The sequence below is a fragment of the Diceros bicornis genome, chromosome 18 (genome assembly GCF_020826845.1).
Source record: "Diceros bicornis minor isolate mBicDic1 chromosome 18, mDicBic1.mat.cur, whole genome shotgun sequence".
NCBI classification, from domain to species: Eukaryota; Metazoa; Chordata; class Mammalia; order Perissodactyla; family Rhinocerotidae; genus Diceros; species Diceros bicornis.
Window position 1 is genome coordinate 18,903,259 of NC_080757.1, and position 24,067 is coordinate 18,927,325.

General features: G+C 44.1%; 1 protein-coding gene across 2 annotated transcripts; it reads left to right on the forward strand.

The window, feature by feature from the left end:
• Positions 1–138: 138 nt before the first annotated feature.
• SPAG5 (sperm associated antigen 5) lies at positions 139–24,032 on the forward strand. 2 transcript variants are annotated; one of them, XM_058560271.1, is made up of 24 exons: positions 139–251; positions 502–627; positions 9,059–10,149; positions 10,245–10,419; positions 15,240–15,314; positions 15,561–15,653; positions 15,743–15,877; positions 16,105–16,224; positions 16,337–16,429; positions 16,532–16,645; positions 17,267–17,360; positions 17,520–17,667; positions 17,747–17,849; positions 18,039–18,172; positions 18,385–18,523; positions 21,463–21,574; positions 21,742–21,828; positions 22,067–22,202; positions 22,319–22,430; positions 22,820–22,900; positions 23,074–23,229; positions 23,310–23,384; positions 23,516–23,596; positions 23,836–24,032. In XM_058560271.1, exons 1-24 carry the CDS (start codon positions 201–203, stop codon positions 23,905–23,907), a joined length of 3,603 nt encoding a protein of 1,200 aa, XP_058416254.1. In that variant the 5' UTR covers positions 139–200; the 3' UTR covers positions 23,908–24,032. The 2 variants fall into 2 exon arrangements, with proteins under 2 accessions (XP_058416254.1, XP_058416255.1); XM_058560272.1 differs by having other exon boundaries at positions 22,082–22,202.
• Positions 24,033–24,067: the final 35 nt, after the last annotated feature.

Below are 24,067 nucleotides of genomic sequence, written 5' to 3' on the forward strand. Positions count from 1 at the left end.
GGTCCGGGGCGGGGGCGTGGCCAATGCAGGCCCCGCCCCCTCACCCGCCGTGTTCGAGCCCGGAGCAAACACGCTAGGCCGACGCACTGAGGCTCCGCAGCCAATCGGGAAGCGCGGAGCAGGTTCAAATTCAGACGGCGGGTGAACATGGCGTCACCCCTTGGGTCTGGGAGGAGATCGGGCTGCGTTTTGTGTTGAAGATGAGGCGGGTGAAAACACTGAACGTTAGCCTGTCGCCTTCGCCTCAGCCGGTGAGTGGGAGAGCCTCATGGAGAGAGAGCTGGGCCGAGGCTTCCGGGGCGGGGGCGCTGGCAGTGCCGAGTGTGCTGGAAAGCTGGGTCGAGCCTGGGGGCGGGGGCGTGTGGAGTCTTTTGTTGGTCCAGACGCTTCAGCGCGACTGGCGTCGAAGCCTACTCTTCTTAGTGCCCTATGGGCTTCTTAGGGAGGGAGGAAGGGCGGGCTGGCAGAGCCAGGCTTTCTTACACTCTCTTTCTTTCTCAGGGAAAACCAGCTGTGAGAACTCCCCTCCGAGAACTTACCCTGCAGCCCGATGCCCTCACCAACTCTGGAAAAGGGGCCCCGATATGCTGCTCGCTGACTCCATCACTGTGCAAACTGGGGCTGCAGGTGAGATTCGACTGCCCAGCTTCTCGACTGGGCTCTTTGCCGAGGCCAAGAGCTCAGAGGAATAGAGGACCCGGGCTGGAACGTAATTAATAACAATAATGAAGTCTTCTACCTCAGTGACATCCATTTACAGCTATTCAGGCCAACAGAGAGGTGCCCTAGGGTGGTTAAAGGAAATCCGCTGAGAACCCAGACCTCTATTTAGATGTTAGTTTTTATCACCTCCTCCCCCATTCAGTCTTTACTGAACTACTGAGAAATACTATCACTTTGATTAGGGGTCTCCCTCTAATATGGGCTCACTTATGGAGAGGTCAGTCAGCTGCAAGAGTGAGGCAATGTCCATCCATTCCAAGAGAGAGTCAAAACTCTCCTGGGATCAAGTTACACCACTGGAAGGCAGAGCACTTGGACCATCTTTGTTTATTTTTATTTATTTATTTTTTAAGTTTATTTTTATTTATTATTTTTTTGTGTGAGGAAGATCGGCCCTGAGCTAACATCTGCCAATCCTCCTCTTTTTGCTGAGGAAGAGTGGCCCTGGGCTAACATCCGTGCCCATCTTCCTCCACTTTATATGGGATGCCGCCACAGCATGGCCTGACAAGTGGTGCGTTGGTGTGTGCCCAGGATCGGAACCGGCGAACCCTGGGCCGCTGCAGCAGAGCATGCGCACTTAACCGCTTGCGCCACCTGGCCGGCCCGGACCATCTTTGTTTAAACTAGCCCCTTGTAGAATTGCCCTCACTGAATTGTACTTTTGTCAAAGGTCTTGAGAGAAGTTGCCATGTAGAAACTGCTTTTCACTTGCTGTAAAACTTGTCAAGGAAGGCGAGTGACCCCTCTATAAGGTTCCTCGAAGAAATTTCCTTTAGGGGCGGGCCAGTGGCGTAGTGGTTAAGTTTGCACACTCCACTTCTGTGGCCCAGGGTTCGCTGCCCGGATCCCTGGTGAGGACCTACACACCACACATCAAGCCATGCTATGGCGGCGTCCCATATACAAAATAGAGGAAGATTGGCACAGATATTAGCTCAGCGACAATCTGCCACAAGCAAAAAGAAGAAGATTAGCTACAGATGTTAGCTCAGGGCCAATCTTCCTTACCCCCCCAAAAAAAAAAATTTAAAAAAGAAATTTCCTTTAGAACTTACTGCCTGGGAAAATTCTGAAGAAATTGCTTTGTTTTTCTCTTTCTGATAGTGACAACTATGTAGTTTACTACATTTTACATTTTCCCTCTTGAACTGGCTTCTAGAAAGCTCAGGGTCAAATTTGATCATCAGGTATAACTACTGCTACTCCCTGAAATAGGAAGATTTTCTTCCTTTTTCTTTTTCTTTTTGTATTTCTTTAACCTGATGTATCCATCTATCTGTTCTTTTTCATGCAGTCTGAATTATTTTTGGAAGGAGAGGGGACATAAATAAAATAGGTTAGAGGAAGAAAGAATAAAAGCACATGGCAGCCTGAGTAACAGATGTATGAGAGTAGCAGTCTTTCTGTTTTTTTTACTGTGAGGAAGATCAGCCCTGAGCTAACATCCATGCCAATCCTCCTCTTTTTGCTGAGGAAGACTGGCCCTGGGCTAACATCTGTGCCCATCTTCCTCCACTTTATATGGGAGGCCGCCACAGCATGGCCTGACAAGTAGTGCATTGGTGCACCCCTGGGATCTGAACCCGGGCCGCCAGCAGCAGAGCGCGTGCACTTAACCGCTATGCCACAGGGCCAGCCCTGGAGCAGTCTTTCTTGAAAGAGCTCTAACACCAACTGTCCAATAGAACTTTCTGGGATGATGGAAATGTTTGATAATCTGTGCTGTCCAATATGGTAGCTATTAGTTAACATGGCTACTCAGCACTTGAAAGGTGGCTAATGTGACTGAGGTACTAAATTTTAAGTTTTATTTAATTTTAATTTAGATAGCCAAAAGTGGCTAGTGGCAACTATATTAGTACAGCTTAGGTAGAAAAGAAGTAAGTACTAAGTGGGAACTGATCTTCATAGAGCCTATAGAATTTAACCACAGCCATTTAATCACAGTAGCAAAATAGACTTCAATTTAGGTCTCCCTACTCTTAACTGGAGGGCTTGTTACCTCCTGATATAGTCGGCAATATAGACGAAGTTTTTTCCCCCCAAAAAATAACTTTTTTTTTTACTTTTTAAAACGTGATTATTTTTATCTTAGATGTTCATTGTTTGAAATATTTGAACGATGTGTAAATATAAGGATGAAAATGTTTCTGCCATTTTAGATAACTATCATATTTGAAAATCCTTTCTTGCATCTCTTTATGTGTATCTATCTGTGTGTATATGTTTATATACACACATATCCATAGATTATCATATTACTTTTTTATCAGGTCAATTTTTTTTCCCTTTTCTCTCTCCTCTCTTTCCCTTTTTTTTTGGCTTAGCTCCACTTTTCCTCTCTCTTTTGCCCCTCCTCTGGAATTAATCCCTCCCACACGTGCCCTGCTCTTCCCAAGAAACCAATCCATTTTAACATCCTAATGTGTATACTTCCATATTTTTCTCTGTGTTCTTTTAATAATATGCAAACATGCATAATTATTTTACTGATAGGATCACAATATACAGTCAGTTCTCATTATTTGTAGTACATATGTTCTATAAAGTCTCTGTGAACACTTACTTAGCAAATACTGAACTGCTGCTCATAGGGGAAATACAGGATTATATTCCTGCAAGCTTCTGATCAAACATTTTCATTAACCAATCAATACATGGTCTTATTTTATGTGTATATTCCTGTTTAAAAACACCTTATTTTTATATATATTGTTGATTCATTAACATTGAACTTAATCAACAATGTTCATGCTTGAATGAAGTTTATCTAGCTCACATAAGACACATCACAGCTTTCTTGCACTTGGGAACACTAGCCAGCACTTCAGCACTACATTTGGGGGCCATTTGAAACAGCGAAGTCACCAGCAAAAAGCACAAAAATGTGAAAACCGTGGCACTAAATAGATCGTGAAAAAGCCATTTGTTTAGGATATGAGAGCTAAAACAAGAAGGCAAAATGTCACCTTGTTCAACCTTGGCTAGGAACATGTGTTTCAGGGGATTCATATTTTTTGCAGCTCTGCACGTCTGCAAATGACCAGAAAAGTGGTCTTAAATCTTAGTGAGTAGGCAAATTTGCAAATACTGAATCCACAATTAATGGGGATCGACTGTATACATTTCTCTGTATGTTGCTTTTTTCATTTAACAATGTGGTGCAAATCCCTCCATGTTAACTGGTGTAGAACTAATTCATAAGATAATGTGGTATGAATGATCATAATTTCTTCATAAATGGTCATTTATTTTGCCTTTTCTTTTTGCTTCTACAAACAATGCTAACATAAATATCTTTGTACATATATTAGGTACTGATACTTTTATTTCAACGAGATACATTTTCAGGAGTAGATTTGTTGGGTTGAAGGAAAGTGTTTTGTTTTGTTTTGTTTTGTTTTGTTTTGCTGAGGAAGATTCGCCCTGAGCTAACATCTGTCACCAATCTTCCTGTTTTTGCTTGAGGTAGAGTCACCCTGAGCTAACGTCTGTGGCCACTTTTCCTCTATTTTGTATGTGGGTTGCCGCCACAGCATGGCTGATAAGTGGTGTAGGTCCGTGCCTGGGATCTGAACCTGCGAACCCGGGCCACCGAAGTGGATCACACCAAACCACTATGCAACCAGGCCGGCCCTAAGATATTTTTAATTTAATAAATTTTGCCAGATTGCTATCTAAAATAGCTATTACAATTCATATTTTCTCCAGCATTATTTGAGGATATCCATTTCTTCATATCACTTCCTGCAGTAGTTGTTAGAGATCTTTAAGATTTCAGCCAGTCTGATGTGGAACCTCGTTGTTACTTTAATTTGCATTTTCCTGACTACTAGTGAGTGTATCTTTTATATGTGTGTTATTTGGATTTGCTCTTTTGTGAAATGCTTATTGATATTATTTGCTTATTTTTCTATTGGGTTGTTACTCTTTTTAGTCATTTTATAAGTGTTCTTTATATATTATAGATAGTCATCCTTTGAAATGCTTTCTAGCTAGTTTATAATTTTCTTTTGATTTTTATCTTTAAAACCAAGGGTTATCTAAGAGTGGTTCTTAATTTGCAAGTGTGTAAAAACCTTTTTTGTCACCTTTTAAATTTATTTTCTTGCATTATGATCAGACTATAATCTGTTTTCTTTGTGGCCAAGTATAGGATGAATTTCTCTAAGTGTGCCATGAACATATGAAAAAAAGCATATTTACTGTTCAAGGGATGTTACATTCTATTTGTATCCATCAACAGATAGTTAATTACTCGGTCCTTGCGTGTTTTTTAGTCTGCCAGATCTGTTGAGTTTTGAGAGAGGTGTTTTAAAGTGATTTTTTAAAAAATTGTGGTAGGGGCTACCCTGGTGGTACAGCGGTTAAGTGCATGTGCTCTGCTTTGGCGGCCCGAGGTTTGCAGGTTCGGATGCCGGGCGTGCACCGACGCAACGCTTGTCAAGCCATGCTGTGGCAGCGTCCCATATAAAGTAGAGGAAGATGGGCACAGATGTTAGCCCAGGGCCAATCTTCCTCAGCAAAAAAAAAAAAAAAAGGAGGATTGGCATCGGATGTTAGCTCAGGGCTGATCTTCCTCACAAAAAAAGAAATTGTGGTAAAATATGCATAACATAAAGTCTACCATCTTAACTATTTTTTTGTTTTGTTTTGTTTTTTGGTGAGGAAGATTGGCCCTGAGCTAACATCTGTGCCTATCTTCCTCCACTTTGTATGTGGGTCACTGCCACAGCATGGCTTGATAAGCGGTGCATCGGTACACACCCAGGGTCCCGAGAACCCAAGCCACCAAAGTGGAGTGTGTGAACTTAACCCCTACACCCCTAGGCCAGCCCCTTAACTATTTTTAAATGCACGGTATATTCACATTGTTAAGTATATTCACATTGTTGTGCAGTCCTTCTCCAGAACTCTTTCCATCTTGCAAAACTGAAACTATACTCATTAAATAATAACTTCCCATTCTCCCCTCCCCCAGTCCCTGGCAACCACCTTTCTACTTTCTGTCTCTGTGAATTTGACTACTTTAGGTACCTCATATGAGTGGAATCATATAGTATTTGTTCTTTTGTGACTAGCTTATTTTACTTAGCATAATGTCTTCTTGATTCATCCATGTTGTAGCTTGTGTCAGAATTTCCTTCCTTTTTAAGACTGAATAATATTCCAGTGTATGTATATACCACATTTTGTTTATCCATTTATTTGTTAGTGGACATTTGGGTTGCTTCCACTTCTTGGCTATTGTGAATAATGCTGCAATGAACATCGGTGTACAAATATCTCTTTTAGACCCTACTTTCAATTCTTTTGGGTATATACCAAGAAGTGGAATTGCTGGATCATGTGGTAATTCTACTTTTAATATTCTGAAGAACGTCCATACTGTTTTTCATAGCAGTCGCACCATTTTACATTCCCATCAAGAGTTCACAAGGGTTCCAATTTTTCTACATCCTTGCCAACACTTGTTATTTTCTGTTTTGTTTTGTTTTTTCAGTGAGGATGATTGGCCCTGAGCTAACATCTGTTGCCAATCTTCCTCTTTTTGCTTGAGGAAAATTGGCCCTGGGCTAACATCCGTGCTCATCTTCCTCTACTTTATATGGGATGCCGCCACAGCATGGCTTGACAAGCAGTGTGTCAGTCCGCGTCCGGGATCTGAACCTGAGAACCCCAGGCTGCCAAAGTGGAGTGCACAAACGTAACTGCTACCCCACTGGGCTGGCCCCTATTTTCTGTTTTTTTGATAGTAGCCATCCTAATGGGTGTGAGTTGGTATCTCATTGTGGTTTTTATTTGCATTTCCCTGATGATTAGTGATGTTGAGCATCCTTTTGTGTGCTTATCAGTCATCCGTATATTTTCTTTGGAGAAATGTCTATTTCAGTCCTTTGCCAATTTTTTTTGGGGTGGGGGGTGAGGAATATTAGCCCTGAGCTAACATCTGTTGCCAATCCTCCTCTTTTTGCTGAGGAAGATTGGCCCTGGGCTAACATTTGTGCCCATCTTCCTCAATTTTATGTGGAACGCCTCCACAGCATGGCTTGATAAGTAGTGCATAGGTCCATGCCCAGGATCCGAACCTGGGAACCCTGAGCCGCTGAAGCAGAGGACGTGAACTTAACCACTATGCCACCAGGCTGGCCCCCCTTTGCCAATTTTTAAATTGGGATATTCGGTTTTTTGTTGTTGAGTTGTAAGAGTTCTTTATGTATTCTGGATATTAACCCCTTATTAGATATATGATTTGCAAATATTTTCTCCTTAAGTAATTTTTTTTTTTTTTAAGATTTTATTTATTCATTTTTTCCCCCCAAAGCCCCAGTAGATAGCCGTATGTCATAGGTTCACATCCTTCTAGTTGCTGTACGTGGGACTTGGCCTCGGGTTGGACGGAGAAGTGGTGCCTTGGGGCGTGCCCCGGATCCGAACCCGGGCCACCAGCATCAGAGCGCGCGCACTTAACCGCTAAGCCACGGAGCCGGCCCCTCCTTAAGTAATTTTTCTAAATGAATAAATAGGAACTTGATAAACACAGCAAAAACTTTAAGGTGCACTTTTGTGTTTCTAAAAAGTCTGATTTGTATATTTAGCTTCTGGGCAATTTAGTGCAGACTGATTTATGTTTTTCATAATCATATATCTTCAATTATATCTTTTATCACAATAGTGCTATAACCTTACATTCTACCTTGTCTGATATTAACATTGCTGCCTCTGGTCTCTTTGCTTTTGCCTGGTATCTCTTTGCCATCCCCTTTATTTTCTACTTTTCCTGTGAGACTTTGAAAGAAAAATTTTAAAAAATTGAAATAAAATACATGAAAGTACATAAAAAGTACAGCTTAACAAATTCTTATAAAGCATCCATCATTGTAACCAACATGCAGGTCAGTAAATAGGACATTGCCAGAATATCAGAAGCCTTTTTTAGCTCAATCTTATGTTTTAAAGTTTCATCCACTGCTGTAAATGAGAAATTTCATGTTGTCTGGTTTTTTTCCCCTAAATAACTGGTCATTCTATCTAAAGCTTCTAAAATAGTTTTGTCTTCCTTGTAGTTCAGAAATTTTATCTTTTCTTGTCAACCCTGCTTGGAACTTGGTGAGCCATTTCAATATGCAAACTCAGATCTTTTTTAACCTTTGAGAAATTTTCTTCTAATATTTGTTAATCAGTGCCTCACCTGTATATGTTCTCTTTTCTCCTGGAACTTCTTTTATTCACGTTAGGATTACTGGATTTATATTCCAGTTCTCTTAGCTTTTCCCTCAGATTTACATTTCTTTGTATTTTTGTCTTTTTTAAGATATTTCTTCCACTTGATTGTCCAGGCCAGTAATTCCAGTCTCAACTCTGACCATCCTCTTTCAATTTATTTTACTAAAATTTTTTGTTTAAAAGTAATATTATTTCCAGAAATCTTTGTGTGTGTGTGTGCTGTACTCAAATCTTCTTAACATACTCATATTTTTTGGGAGTCAGATTGTCATCTGTTTCTTCTATCAGCTTTGTTTTGTTAGGGTCTACCTTTTGTAACTATCTTAGGGTTTGGCATCTCTCTGGCTACTAGATCCACTTAAGTACCTTCATATTTTCCTTTTCTTGCTCATTGAGTCTCAGGACCAGCAATCCTGCAAGTGGTAGAAGGCACAATGGTCTTTGTCCCTGTGAACCAGCATGTAGGGAGGTTGTGAGTCCCTTATCAGGGCACCAGGAGGAAGTCTCTCTGCTCTCCATTCTCCTCTGCTACAAAGGATAGAGCTCTTCAAATCTCAAGGGTTAAAGGTTTCAACCCATGTGTTCAGGACACCCTCAGCCCTTGGGGCCAGGGAGACTAGGTCACTGGTGCAGGTTGATGTTGCCATTTCTCCTTAGGGTCCATGGATCTCTATGGGCCAAGTGCTCTCTAACTCTGGTCCTCAATTTCTCATCTGTTCCAGAAGGGAGAAAACCAACTCTAGATTCTGACAGAGCTTGAGCCTAGGGACTCCTCTACCCATTCCCCTAGAAGTGTGTTGGAGGTAGGATTGGAGAGGAGTGGCGTCACATTCAAGCTACCATCTCCCCATGATATGGATAGATTATCTTAGCTTTTTTATATTGTAGGCTGGTTCACTTGGAATGACACAAAATGGCTGACCAGCTTTTCTTTCTCTGCTATTGGTTTTCTTTAGTTAGCAGCGACGCTTCGCCAAGTTCTTACCTAAGCAGTGATAATGAAAATTCTTTCTTTTTTGAGTTCGGATAGTATCCTGGACCCATAATTGTATGTTGGGAACCTGAATTGACTGCCTCAGTCAACTACTTTTGTTTCCTTTGGCAGGAAGGCAACAACAGCTCATCTCCACTGGATTTTGTCAATGTGAAGAGGACAGACTCCCCTTCAGAACAGTTCAGCTATCCCTCCAAGTGGCTAGAAGCTTGTCAACATGAATCAGATGAGCAGCCCTTAGATCTGATTCCCCAAATGAACTCTACTCCCAAAATACCTGAGGAAGCAGTAGACCCACTGGATGACAATGTGGTTAAAAGCATGGTCCTTGTACCCTCCCCAGAGGGGCAGCAGCAAGACATCACACTTGAGGCCCATTTAGATACCATGGTGGAAACAAACAGCATCACTCTAAATGAGCCTTTGAGGCTAGGAGATCTGCTGAGAAAGGGGGTGGCACCCTGCATGGAAGAGAGCTTTTCAGAAGTTGTTCCTGCTACGCCTGAGAAACCTACATTTCAGGATCCTCCATCCCATCTCTTGGAGTATCTGCCAAATCCCTGTTCTCAGCAACAGTTACCCTGCTCCAGTGAAAGCCTGAGGGACAGTAGGACTGAGGCTATGCCTGAGGACTTAGTCCCTTCCGAATGTAATGCCTGCTTGCCTTCCTCCATGGTCTGGCTTTCCCCTTCAACTGCCTTAGCAGCAGATTTCCCTGTCAGTCATGTGGACCCAGGGGAGGACATTGTAGAGCACAGAGCTGTAGAGGGAAGAGAAATGAGCTTTCCCACACTCCCTGAGGAGGCTGAATTGGGAGATCAAGCACTTGTCTTGAATATGGAAGATATTCCGTCCATATGCCTGACCCCAAATCTAGGAGAAGTGGAATCCCAGGCAGCTCCAGGCCCAGCAGTAGAAGATGCTGGTAGGATTCTTGTCTCTGATACAGGGCCTTGGATGTCCCCATTGGCCTGGCTGGAAAAAGGTGTAAATACTTCTGTCATGCTGGAAAATCTCCGCCAGAGCTTATCCCTTCCCTCTGTGCTCCGAGATGCTGCGACTGGCACTACCCCTCTCTCTACTTGCTCGGTGGGAACTTGGTTTACTCCTCCAGCACCACAGGAAAAGAGTACAAACACATCCCAGACAGGCCTGGTAGGCACCAAGGACAGTACTTCTGAGACAGAGCACCTCCTAAGGGGGTAAGTGTCCCTATATCTTTGTGCCTCCTGAGTTCCATTAACCTGGACCTTCCACTTCCATCCCTTCCCCTCATGTTCTTCTCTTGCTGCTGCAGCCATCCTCCAGATCTGACTGCCTTATCTCGACATGACCTAGAAGATAACCTGCTGAACTCTCTTGTCATTCTGGAGATTCTCTCCCGCCAGCTGCGGGACTGGAAGACCCAGCTGACTGTCCCTCACCCAGAAGTTCAGGACAGTAGCACACAGACTGACACCTCTCCCAGCGAGGTAAGAAAGTTCCTCCCAAAGCTTGGAGGATCCCAGTGGGCCCTGTTCCTCAGAAATTAATCTGATATGCTGCCAGAGGGCAAAGGAGACTCCTTAACTAGAGGCTCAGTGTTAGAATATGTCTGAAAGCTGAGGATCTGGAAAATCCCTTAAAGCTGTGGGTACTCACTATACCCCAGGGGTATGTCAAGACTTTCCAAGGGAATGCAAGCAAGGAACATTTTAAAGAAATCGGTTTCTATATCATCTTCCATGTACTCTTCACTGATTTTTGTCTTTCCTACTTCCCCATTCTCAATTATCCTTGCCCACTTTACCAAAGAACAGCATGTTTACTACCTATCCTGAATCTTACATGGTCAAGGGATAGCAATCAAAGGACAATAGAAAATATTTATGTACATGCTGAGAAAACGAATGATTGCACAGATTATATAACACATCATTTTTGCATGCTTTCAACAAAATTGAAGGAAGACTAATTATGTCAGTGGATGATTAAAAATTTCTGATGAAAGTTCACTATGAGATTTTTGGCATATATCTCCAAAGGAGCTCCCAGAATTGGGTGACATGCCGTTCTTCCTTCCTTCCATTCTTACTTATTCCCATTATTTATGTGAAGAAGATTTCTCAGTGCTTACATCTATAAGAATGGAGAATAGGCATAAAATTGTTGCTGAACCATGTCTTATTATAGGAAATATAGTAATCCACAGACACGTGAACTAATAAGGAGAGAGAGGCTCCATCCATTTCATTAATAGATGATTCCCAATAAAATTTTACTGGGTATGTTTATGATTTTATTAAAAACTATAATATTACAGTGATTAGTATACAACTGATGAAAATATTTCTCAATCCAAAACAAATTCTTTCACTTAAAGTCTTACGGTCAGAGGAATTTAAAAGAAATTTTAATTTAAATTTAGATGAACTTTCATTGTTGTTACAGAGATATTGATCAATATCAGACTTTAAAGTATAAAATTATATTACATTAAGATAAAATTCTGAGAGGAATAAAAATATAGGTTCAAGGAGAAAAAGGGATGATATAAAATTTCTGACTGTTAAAGAAGAGCTTGTGGGGCTGGCCCCGCGGCTTGGTGGTTAAGTGCGCGTGCTCCACTACTGGTGGCCGGGGTTCGGATCCCGGGCACGCGCCGATGCGCTGCTTCTCCGGCCATGCTGGGGCCGCGTCCCACATACAGCAACTGGAAGGATATGCAGCTATGACATACAACTATCTACTGGGGCTTTGGGGGAAAAATAAATGAATAAAATTAAAAAAAAAAAAAGAGCTTGTTCATGCATTTTTTAAAGGTATTCAAATAGGTATTAAGTCATTATAGTATATGTAGTATTTATACCATTGGATATATTTAAGAGTGATTTAACAGTTTTATTTCAAACTTTATATTTCTGTCAATATTTATAATATGGTGGAAATTACAGCCTTTGTAACATTTTAAACTTCAGGGTACTCAGTCTTTCAGAATTATTGTAGGAGATAAGAGAGGGAAACAATTTAAAGACCACTGTTCTAGAGGACTCTAGCTGTGACAACACAGGCTGAGGAAGGAAGGGAATGGTGTCAGGGGAAGGAACAGAGAGATTCAGTATTGTAGCTGTTGAGACAATAGGTGGCTGCTGCTAAGAGGAGATGGTCTCCAAATGCTTAAAGACCTCCTTTGGGTTGGAAATATCCTCAAAATAATGACTTTACCTTTTGCCAAAATCCTGGAAACCATAGGTTCCTCATTCCTCTAGCTGCTCAATTTCTCTCCTGTGTTTTCTTATCTTTGTATCCTTTCCTCTTGTTCTTGACTTCTTCGTTCCCCATCCCTGAGTTGGCTTTGTACCCCCTTACCCTGAAGCTTGTCAGATCCCTTTGGAGGCCACTGAAGCAGAACCAAAGAGGGGAAATGACAGCCCCTTCAGCCATTCCCCATCATAGTGCCATGTCCTTGCCGCTTGGCTGCCTCCCTCACACTAATCTCATCACCTGCCTGACTGCCCAGCTCTGAATGTGCGCCCTGTCCAGGCCTCATGGGGTGCGCCGTGCCTTACTGCATGACGCAGGAGGGAATGATGAGTGCTTTGCTGGAAAAGGGAGCGATGAACTCCAAGAGACTGCCTCCTTATCCAGACTGCCACAGCATCGTGACTCAGTACTGCTGCTCCAGCAGTAGGTTTTTTCCCAGATGATGGCTGCCTTTCAGCAGTAATGAAGGTTCCCCACTTTTCTCTCAGAACTTAAAGTCTTTCTATGGCTCTGTTGCCTTTGAGATCATACTTATCTACTCTGCATAGCACACTAAGATTTTTATCTGCCCCCAGATAATGAACAGAGAATAAGAAAATAAAAATGACTAATAAATATTTGAGGTTAGCATTACTGATAATCAAAGAAATGCAAATTGAAACAGTGAGATGCTATTTTCTTTTGACAAAATAGCAAAGAATAAAACAGATAATGCTGGTAAGCATTCTCTTTTTGTCAGTAGGGTATAAATTGGTTCAACTTTTTTTGAAGGTAATTTAAGTGGGACCCTTAAAGCAGTTCAAACTTTTTGACCCAGTAAGTCCACTTCTAGGAATATATCCTAAGGAAAAAGAACTCTGTATAAAGGTGATAACTTTTTTTAAAAATAATGAAAAAATATAATAAAAAATAATGGTACATCTATAAGATGGGATATTCTGTAATTATTTAAAAGTATGTTTATGGGGGCCAGCCTGGTGGCGTAGCGGATAAGTTCACGCGCTCTGCTTTGGCATCCCAGGGTTTGCAGGTTCAGATCCTGGGCACGGACCTACACATCGCTCATAAGCCATGCTGTGGCAGCGTCCCAAAAGCAGAATAGAGGAAGATTGGCACAGATGTTAGCTCAGCGACAATCTACCTCAAGCAAAAAGAGGAAGATTGGCAACAGATGTTAGCTCAGGGCCTCTCTTCCTCACCAAAAAAAAAATGTTTAATATAAGTTCATGGTTTTTAAAGAAAGGAAATCAGAATTCAGATAACCTCTGAGAGGCTTTGAGGTGAGGTAAAATACCAGCAGAAGTTAAAAATGGGGGCTGGCCCCGTCGCTTGGCGGTTGGGTGCGTGCGCTCCGCTGCTGGCGGCCCGGGTTCGGATGCCAGACGCGCACCGACGCACCGCTTCTCCGGCCATGCTGAGGCCGCGTCCCACATGCATCAACTGGAAGGATGTGCAGCTATGACATACAACTATCTACTGGGGCTTTGGGGGGAAAAAAAATAAATAAATAAAATCTTTAAAAAAAAAAAAAAAAGAAGTTAAAAAGGGATGGTACTCCGCTTTGATAGGTCCCCCTAAAGCAGACATCCCAGTCTTAGGCTACTCCAATGAGGAAAGTGAATATAAATTCAGGGCTAAATAACAACATTAGTATAATAAAATTAAGTAATAAAAGCAGGACCCCAAGTTTATTTATATGTTATAATCTCAATTGTGGTTTTTCTGAAGTATTACTGTATTTCATCAAATCTAAGACACTATCGGGGCCGGCCCGGTGGCACAAGCGGTTAAGTGCGTGCGCTCCGCTGCGGGGGCCCAAGGTTCGTTGGTTCGGATCCCGGGCGCGCACCGATGCACCGCTTGACAAGCCATGCTGTGGCGGCATCCCATATAAAGTGGAGGAAGATGGGCACAGATGTTAGCCCAGGGCCAGTCTTCCTCAGCAAAAAAAGAGGAGGCTTGGCAGATGTTAGCACAGGGCTGATCTTCCTCACACACACACACAAAAAAGACACTATCAATTTTAAGATGTATCCCAATTTCAGTGGTGTTAAAATGCAAAAAGACAGTCATCTTAGAATTTATTGAATATGGTAATTTCTTTCTAAATCAGTAGTCTACAACTTTTTTTTTTCCCCTGACACCTGAGGGAAATAATCTATGCATCAGTTACAGCAAATCCCTATATCAAGGAGATCTCTGGTGTGGAGGTATATTGAAATCTCTTGTAGTGGGTGCTATACTGTTGGTTAAGAATCACTGCTTGAGGTGGTGAAATTATTAATGATTTCTTTTTCCATTTTTTTCACTTCTGTATTTATAAAATTTTACAATAAACACCGAATATCCTTATAAATAGGGGGAAAAGTTATTTTATTTTTTATGTTTTGTGAGGAAGATCAGCCCTGAGCTAACATCCATACCAATCGTCCTCTTTTTTTTTTTTTTTTTTTTTTTTGCTGAGGAAGACCAGCCCTGGGCTAACATCCGTGCTCATCTTCCTCCACTTTTTATGGGATGCTGCCACAGCATGGCTTGACAAGCGGTGCCTCAGTGCGTGTCCGGGATCCGAACCCTGGGCTGCTGCAGCGGAGCATGTGCACTTAACCGCTATGCCACTGGGCTGGCCCCAAAAATTATTTTAAAAAGGAATTTTTTTGGGGCCGGCCCCGTGGCTTAGCGGTTGGGTGCGCACGCTCCGCTGCTGGTGGCCCGGGTTCGGATCCCGGGCGCGCACTGACGCACCGTTTCTCCGGCCATGCTGAGGCCGCGTCCCACGTACAGCAACTAGAAGGATGTGCAGCTATGACATACAACTATCTACTGGGGCTTTGGGGTAAAAAAATAAATAAATAAAATTAAAAAAAAACAAAAAAAGGAATTTTTTACCTACCTCTGGATTTTTTTCTGACTTGCCTTCATCGAGCTGTGAGCCTTACTCCTGCTTTTACTAGGAAAGGCTCCTGTATCTCAGTGAGTGGCAGGGTGAATGAGGTGCTGGTGGTGCATGTTGCCTACGCAAAAGGAACAACTCTCTTTCTCTGGCTAGATAAGTAAGAAACCTCAGCATCTTCAGGAGAGCCAAGAGATTGGACAGGCTCTGCAGCAGGCCAGGAACGTCATGGTAAGTGTTGACTGACCTTATAACACTGCTGGGTCTCCTGTGAAGATTAAGAATGGAGAGTCCTGGATGGTTAGCAGATGGTGGTACTCTGCCACGGTAGTGAAGGGAGGTTTCCAAACCTTTGTTAAGGACCTCTCCTTATTGGGAGTTTGAAATTGGGGTCAGTGGCTTTCTTCCCCAGTGTCCCTGCTTACTTCCTGCTTAGTGACTTTATTTGATCTAGCCTAACCATCTTTCCCTCTATAGCAATCATGGGTGCTGGTCTCTAAAGAGCTGATATCCCTGCTTCACCTATCTCTGTTGCACCTAGAGGAAGATAAAACTGCTGTGAGTCAGGAGGTAAGCAGCATGAAGATGAAGGCAAAGGCCTCTGGTAGGATTGAAAGCCAAAAAAGGGACCCAGACAGCATCTGATCCTTGCCTTGTAGTCTCGGCATGCAGAAACCTTGGTCTCCTGCTGCTTCGATGTGTTGAAGAAATTGAGGGCAAGGCTCCAGAGCCTCAAAGCAGAAATGGAGGAGGCAAAGCACAGAGAGGAAATGGCCCTCAGAGGCAAGGATGTGGTAAGGTGTCAAGCTTTTCTTCCTGGATGTGTGAGGGTTTTTCTCAGGGTTTTCTTTCTCAGGGTTCCTGTAAGAACACAAATTCACTTGAGACACAGATGGGTGGCCTGAGAACTGCCTGCCCTGGGGAATAACAAACTAAACTACTGGTGTGGTGGATAGTTATGGCTTTTTGTGCTGTTTCTCTCCGCTGCCCACCATGTCCTTGCAACCTCTTCCCTAAACAGGCAGAGACAGTGCTAGAGGCTTTCTGTGCACATGCCAGCCAGCGCATCAGCCAGCTGGAACACGACCTGGCATCCATGGGGGTATTCAGAGGCCTTTTGAAGGAGACCCAGACCCAACTGGTAATTTGAGGGCATTTTCTTTCCTGGGATCCATGCTGACACACTGGGAAGAGGGTCATATACCCCCACTTTGCTGAAGGGGCCTCCTCCATAGGCAATCCTTCTCCTGTAGGTAGGACTTCATACTGAGCAAGAAGAGTTGGCTCAGCAAACAGCAAGTCTTACTTCAACCTTGCAACAGGACTGGATATCCATGCAACTGGATGTGAGTATTTGGGGCCATCATACCACTCCTTTACTCACAGCCAGCCCTGTTATGAGCCTTGCCTCAAGTGTGCTCTACTGACCTGCTTGCTTCCCCTGGTAGTATATAACATGGACAGCTTTGCTGAGCCGGTCTCGACAACTCACAGAGAAACTCACAGCCAAGAGCCGGCAGACCCTGCAGGAACGTGATGCTGCAATTGAGGAAAAGCAGCAGGTACAAACCAGGAGTGGGGACTGCTTAGGCCTGGTTTCCTCCTTCTTGTCCACAGAAGGCCTTTCTTTGTTTTTTGTGTGTGTGTGAGGAAGATCAGCCCTGAGCTAACATCCATACCAATCCTCCTCTTTTTGCTGAGGAAGACTGGCCCTGGGCTAACACCCATGTCGATCTTCCTCCACTTTATATGGGACGCTGCCACAGCATGGCCTGACAACCGGTGCGTTGGTGTGCGCCCAGGATCCGAACCTGGGCCGCCAGCAACGGAGCACACGCACTTAACCGCTACGCCACAGGGCTGGCCCCAGAAGGCCTTTCTAATGAGCAGTATCGTTAGCCTCTTACCCTGAACCTGTCTTCTTTTCACCCTGTGGGTTTGGAGACCAGCCAGGTCCCTTTGCTATAAGATGGCGTTGGGCCCAGTTGTTTCCTTTCCCCTTCAGTACTTGCTTCAGCAACTTTCTCCTGTTTCTACTTTTCCTGAGGTTCAGCCTTATTTGTTGCGGTGTTGTTGCCCAGGAGCAATGTGGTTTGTGTCCTGTAGAGAAAAAGAAGCTAGACTAAGTCCTGGAACTCTTGATTCAGGAGGAATTTGGGAGTAAAACTGTCTTTTCTTCCTAGGTTTCCAGGGAGCTGGAACAAGTCTCTACCTATTTAGAGGACTGCAAAGGCCAAATAGAACAACTGAAGTTGGAAAACAGTCGCCTAGCAACAGGTGTGTGTCTATGTGTGCATCCAAGTAGTTGTTCCCTGCTACAGTTTGGGGTGTGGCATTAGAGCAAGAAAATGCTCTAGAGCACTTGTTTTGGAGCAGAAGTGTGGGGAGGTTTTGGCCTGGTGACCACATAGTATCATTAGGATACTTTTGGTCTAGATCTCCAGGCTCAGATGCAGATTCTGACCAGCATGGAGAGTCAGCTAAAAGAGCTACAGAGTCAGCATGCCCACTGTACCCAGGACCTGGCCATGAAGGATGAATTGATCTGCCAGCTTACCCAGAGAAATGAGGAACAGGCTGCTCAGTGAGTTCCTATCAGGTTATTGTGGCATTAGGCACTCAGGATATAGGACCAATGACATCTAATATAAGGTCTCTGGCAGGTGGCAAAAGGAAGAGATGGCATTAAAACACAGGCAGGCAGAGCTGCAGCAACAACACGCTGTCCTGGCCAAGGAGGTGCAGGACCTGAAGGAGACCCTGGAGGTACGGGATATGGCTTGGGGCAGGGGAGCTGGCAGGAGTGTGACTCTTGCCTGATGGTACTGAGGTGAAGTTTGAGACTGTGGACTGGGAAAAGCCTCTGTTCCCAGGGCTCTAAAATTTCACACTTAGACTCATTTTTATCCCTTCCTATCTTGCTCCTTGCCTACCTTCCTTCTCCTGTCTCTTTAGTTTGCAGACCAAGAGAATCAGGTTGCTCACCTAGAGCTGGGCCAGGTTGAGTGTCAGTTGAAAACCACCCTGGAAGTGCTCCGGGAGCGCAGCCTGCAGTGTGAGGACCTTAAGGACACTGTAGAGAACCTGAAGTAAGATCTCTGCCTTTCGGTGCTTCTCCACTAAGTGCTTATCTTTCCCAGGGACGCTTTTAGAAGCTAAAATCTCCAAGAAGGGAATTGTGATAGGGTCCAAGAAACTCTTGTTTCCCTCTTTGAATGCAGCTGTGTATGGGGATTGGGAGAGGTGTTCAGAGAAGGTCTCCTGGTCTTTGGCCATCTTCTCTGTTCCTTCCTTATTTCAGGGCTAAATTGGCTAGCACCATAGCAGAGAACCAGGAGCAAGACCTGGAGAAGACACGCCAGTATTCTCAAGAGTTAGGGGTGATGGCTGAGCAACTACAGAGCCTAACCCTCTTTCTACAGACAAAACTAAAGGAGAAGGTAGGATCCGGGGGTTCCTTCTCTTCCTTTTCACTTGTATCTTTGAACAAAGACAGTTTTATTTTTTCCTTCCCAATCTGTATACTTTTTATTTCTTTTTCTTGTCTTACTGCATTAGCTAGAACTTGCACTACGATGTTGAAAAGGAGTGGTGAGAGGGGACATCCTTACCTTGTACCTGATCTTAGAGGGAAAGTTTTAAGTTTCTCACCATTAAGTATGATGTGAGCTGCAGGTTTTTTATAGATATTCTTTGTCAAGTTGAGAAAGTTCCCTTCTATTCCTAATTTACTGAGAATTTTTCCAATTGTATCTTTATTGTCTAGAATGGTCTTCCTAAACACTACTCTTGTTCCATCTCTGTGACCTTCAATGACTTTCAGTTGCCTACTGGACTTCTTCAGCCTGTTGCTCAAACCTTTCTACATCTGTCTGCTACTTCCCTATTAGGAGCTCTTTACTCCAACTAGACTGTCTATACACTCCACACATGTCCCATTTCCATTCACACCTAGACTTGGGCTGTTACCACATCCATTCTCCTCTGTCTTCAAACTGGAAGTACCTTTTCCTTTCCTATTAAAATCCTCCCTAGTTCACTTTCTTCTTTGAAATGTCCCCATATCACACGGACTCAGTGATCTCTTGCTACATGCCTCACAAACTTAGTCTCCTTTTGCACTTATATTAATTTTCCTTAGATGTCTGGTCTCTTCAACTAGACTGTGTTTAAAGAAAGCAGAAATTTAGCCTAGTGTCTTTGGCTTCCCCACAGTGTACATCAAACAATAAAGGGTTGATATCTTTCAGAATACAGAGTTAATTAGCTTATTCAACAGTTAAAAGTACAGTCAGCATCCTGAAATCTGAAAGTGCTTATCATCTGACCCTCTTTCCCATTTGTGTACTAAGCACAGGAAATGCCAAAGAATACACAGTCTAGTAGGGAAGACAGACAGATGTAAATTTATCATCTTGACGTGTGATCATGATCGAGGTCTGCATGGATGACCTCTGGAGCAGAGAGAAAGGAGCATCAGTTCTACTTTTGAGAGTTAGGATGTCTTCTCAAAGCAGGTGACCCTTGGGCAGAGTCTTGAAGTTTACAAGTTTGTAGGGCAGGGGTGGGTATATAGGAAAGCCCACCAGGCAGAGAGAACAGTATATGAAAGTCATAGAGGCACTATGTGTACTTTTTTGTAGTGTCTATCTTGTAACAAGACCTAGGTTACGTGCTGGGAGTACAGGGTAAACAAGGCAAGGTCCTCCTCATATGGAATGTGGCAAGTCTGGGGACTGGGAATTAGCTCTTTGTAATTAGAGTGTAGGAGCTATATGGAGCAAGGATGACAAGGAGACAAGAGTGGAGAAGTAGGAGGCCAGATTTTGAAGGTTTGACTAATGGCAATTATAGAAGCAGTAGAGAGGAGGGGATAGATTGAATGAATTCAGTACATAGTTAGGAAGTAGAACTAATAGAACCTGCTGACCAATTTGATGTAGGAGTAAGGTAGAAGAGTGAATGATGATCTCTAGATTGCTAGAAAGATGGTGACACTCTCTAGAACTGGGGTTTGCAAACTTTTCCTATAAAGTGCAATATAATAAATATTTTTGGTTTTGCGAGCCATGTGGTCTCTGTCTCGACTATTCAACTCTACCTTTGTAGCTCAAGAACAGCCATAGATAGTATGTAAATGAATGGGTATGGCTGTGTTCCAATAAAACTTTATTTACAAAAACAAGTGGCAGGCCAGATTTGAACTTCAGGCTCTAATTTGCTGTCCCCCTGATCTAGGATAGTAAATACAGGAGGAGGAACAGATTTGGGGTTGGGTTGGACAGGGAAAATGGTGAGCTCAGCTTTATACATACTAAATTTCAGGTGAACTACGGAGCATTCTAGTAGATTTTTCATAGGCAGTTGAGCCTTTGGGTCTGGTGATTGGGAAAAAATCCAGTTGAGAGAGACAAATTGAAGGGTCATCCATGTAGAAGTAGATGTTTTTGTGGAGGCCACCTGGGGAATGGATTAGACTGTAAAGAGGGCCAAAGATGAGCCAAAAGGAGCCTAAGAGTTAAGGAAAAGGAAGGATCTGTGGATAGAGAGAAGAAATAGCCAGAAATGTATGAGGCCTACCTATGAAGAAGAGTCATGTCCCAGAAGCTAAGAAAAGGAAGGTTTTTTCTTTCTTTCTTTTTTTTTTGGTGAGGAAGATCAGCCCTGAGCTAACATCCAGTGCTAATCCTCCTCTTTTTGCTGAGGAAGATTGGCCCTGAGCTAACATCCGTGCCCATCTTCCTCTACTTTATATGGGATGCCGCCACAGCATGGCTTGACAAGCGGTGCGTCACTGCGCGCGCGGGATCCGAACCTGCAAACCCTGGGGCCTCCGCAAACCCTGGGGCCGCCAAAGCAGAGCACGTGCACTTAACCGCTACGCCACTGGGCTGGCCCTGAAAAAGGAAGTTTCTGAAAGAAGAACATGGTCATTGATTATCAAATAGGTCAGGTAAAATAAGAGCTGAAAAGTGTCCATTGCATTTGAAAGTAAGGATGCCACAGGTGAACCAAATAACAAGAATTTTGATTGAATGGTAAGGAAGAAGCTTGAGTGTAGTAGGCTGAGGAGTCAATAGATGGTGAGAATTTTAGGCAAGAAATATAGGCTTTCCTTTCTTTTTTTTTTAATTAAAGGGAAAGAGAAAAAGCAATAGCTAAAAGAGGATTTAAGGTAAGAAGAAGCTTTTTTAAAATTGTTGTTTTAGTGAGAGAGAATTCAGTTCAGGGAGAGGAGCTAATGAAGAAGTTGAAGATAGAGAAGAGAGGTAATAAATAGAACAGCAATTCCAGAGGAGATGACTGGTGAGTACTTGGGAGTTCAGGGAAATCACTAACCCTGGAAAGCAGCTGATATTTTTTTCTCCTTTGCCCTAAGGCTGAACCGGAGACCCTCCTAATAAGCACAGATTGTGCTCCTGCCCAGGAACAACCTCCGCCCACTGACAGCGCCTTCTTGGCAGGCATCTTGACAGCAATGGCAGACAAAGGTTAAAGACCCTGGTTTTTAGGGGTGGGAAAGTTGTGACCCTGCTCCTGATATCTTCAGCTGTTGAAGATGGCCACCAACAGACCTCTCTCTCCCTGGCTTCCATTATGGCAGACCCTTGACTGGGTCACCAGAGGGGCCCCCTGCCATGGTTGGTTTTTGTTTTAGAGCCAGAATCAGCATCTGTGCCCTTGCTTGGAAGTGACAAGAGTGCTTTCACCCGAGTAGCATCAATGGTTTCTCTTCAGCCTACAGGTTAGGATGGGCTCCTGGGATCCTGCCTCATTTCTAGATCTGGTAGTGATGGTAAAGACTAAAGCAGTGAGAAGTGCTCTGCTCTAAAAACCTCAATTCTACTTGAGCTCATTTTATTTTTGCCTTTTGGGATCTGTAATGTTCCGGGCATTCAAATCCTATGGGTGGGGAACAGGGATAAGTGGAAATGATGGGTACACACTTCCTTCCAGAGCTAAAGGGCTCTACCCCTATCTAGGATTTTCTCTTTCAGAGACCCCAGGCATGGAGAAGAGCCTGGCAGAAATGAGTACCAGAACTCTGGAGCTTCAGAGCCTGTGTTCCCTGCTGCAAGAGTCTAAAGAAGAAGCTGTCAGGACTCTGCAGCGAAAGATGTGAGTGGAGTGCAGTCTTGGTGAGAGAGGGCAGGTCAAGTGAGACAGCTCCATAGGTCAAGGGCCCAGCTAGCCCTGAGAGGACAGGAATAATGTTGAATTCTTCCTTCCCCTAGTTTTGATCTTCAGGCTAGGCTGCAGGCCCAGGAAGAACGGTATCAGGAAGCCCAGAAGGCAAAGGAAGCAGACATAGAGAAGCTGAACCAGGCCTTGTGCTTGCGCTACAAGGTGAAGGAGGGGCCTAGAAGTGGGGCGATGAAGAACTGGGGCAGCTCTTCTGGCCCACTGGGAGCCATTGTCTCTCCAGGAATCTGGGTGGTGGGAATTTTCCAACCATTGCCCTAGTTTTGCCCTTCCTGAGGTCAGACATTTCACATGTTTGGGAATCAGCTATGGGCTGACCTATCTCCCAGGCTGACCTAGAAGTTGGGAATTCTAGCAGAACTCTCTCAACACTAAAATGTGCCTTGCCTGGCTTAGTCCCAGAGGAAGAATTGGAGTGTTATCAATTGGTATCACCTGGGCTGAGCATGGTCAGACCCTAAATCCTATCTCTTGGCAAGGGCTGCAAAGAAGCCAGCTTTCCCAGTGCCTTCTTACATCCCTTTCCCTCACAGAATGAAAAGGAGCTCCAGGAAGTCATCCAGCAGCAGAACGAGAAGATCCTAGAGCAGATAGACAAGAGTGGCGAGCTCATAGTACGTTCATCATGATGCCCGGCCCTCTGCCTTCTGTGTCACTGGTAGCTGGTAGCCAGGATCCCAGATGTGGGAACTGGATTCCCTGGTCTACCCTTGTTCCACCACATGGGGTAAGAAGGATAGAGAGGACCTTTGAGGGCTACTGGATACCTCTCCGTTCTCATCCCCAGAGCCTTAGAGAGGAGGTGACCCAGCTTACCCGCTCACTTCGGCGTGCAGAAACAGAGACTAAGGTGCTCCAAGAGACTCTGGCAGGCCAGCTGAACCCTGACTGTCAGCCCACGGCCACTGACTGGATCCAGGAGAAAGTGTGGCTCTCCCAGGAGGTGACTTAAAGTTAACAGAGGAGCTGGGCAGCTGGCGGGAACCCAAGGCTGTGCCCCTACTGATCTGGACATACCTATAGGTGGACAAGCTGAGGGTGATGTTCCTGGAGATGAAAAATGAGAAGGCAAAACTCATGGTCAAGTTCCAGAGCCATGTAAGAATTCCCACGCAGTTCCAGGGCCATTTCCCACCTCCACCAGCAAGTGCCCTGCCATATTTTCCTTGCCCCACAAGCTGTGCTGTTCTTTTAAGCCATAGGACTTATGCAGCCTATTTGTTTTCTAGAGAAACATCCTGGAGGAGAATCTTCGGCGCTCTGACAAGGAGTTAAAGAAACTAGATGACATTGTTCAGCATATTTATGAGGTAAAGGAGAAACGGAGTTGATGGAACTAAGGCACCTGGTACAAGGCCTGGCCCCAGGAAGTACTGATGAGCATAGCTCTGGTTCCCAGCCTGTGCTGAGAGCTGGGCCTGACTCACTGTTGCAGGTTTCTCTGTGGCTTCCATTTTCTCCCCTCTAGGTCAGTGGGTGCTTCCTGGGGCTGGGAGCCTTGGGCCTTGGGCCTGTGACCCTGAGCTGCCTTTTCTGCCTCTCTTCCCAGACTCTGCTGTCCATCCCAGAGGTCGTCGGGGGTTGCAAGGAGCTACAGGGATTGATGGAATTTCTGAGCTAAGAAACTGAAAGCTAGAATCTGTTTTACCCCTTTTTACCCGCAATACTCCCTTACCCCAGCACCAGGACCAACTGTCATAGAGCCAGCTACGTTTAATGCTATTTAAATAAAGTGTGTTTAATGTATTTCTTTCAGCTCACTGAATCTTATTTCTTAGGTG

What these genes read in the sequence shown, in the direction of transcription:
- SPAG5 (XM_058560271.1), top strand. Translation starts at nt 201, where the DNA reads ATGAGGCGGGTGAAAACACTGAACGTTAGCCTGTCGCCTTCGCCTCAG. An exon ending in AGACAAAACTAAAGGAGAAG is followed by an intron (nt 18,524 to 21,462) that starts GTAGGATCCGGG and finishes CTTTGCCCTAAG; the next exon opens with GCTGAACCGGAGACCCTCCT. An exon ending in TTGTTCAGCATATTTATGAG is followed by an intron (nt 23,597 to 23,835) that starts GTAAAGGAGAAA and finishes CTCTCTTCCCAG; the next exon opens with ACTCTGCTGTCCATCCCAGA.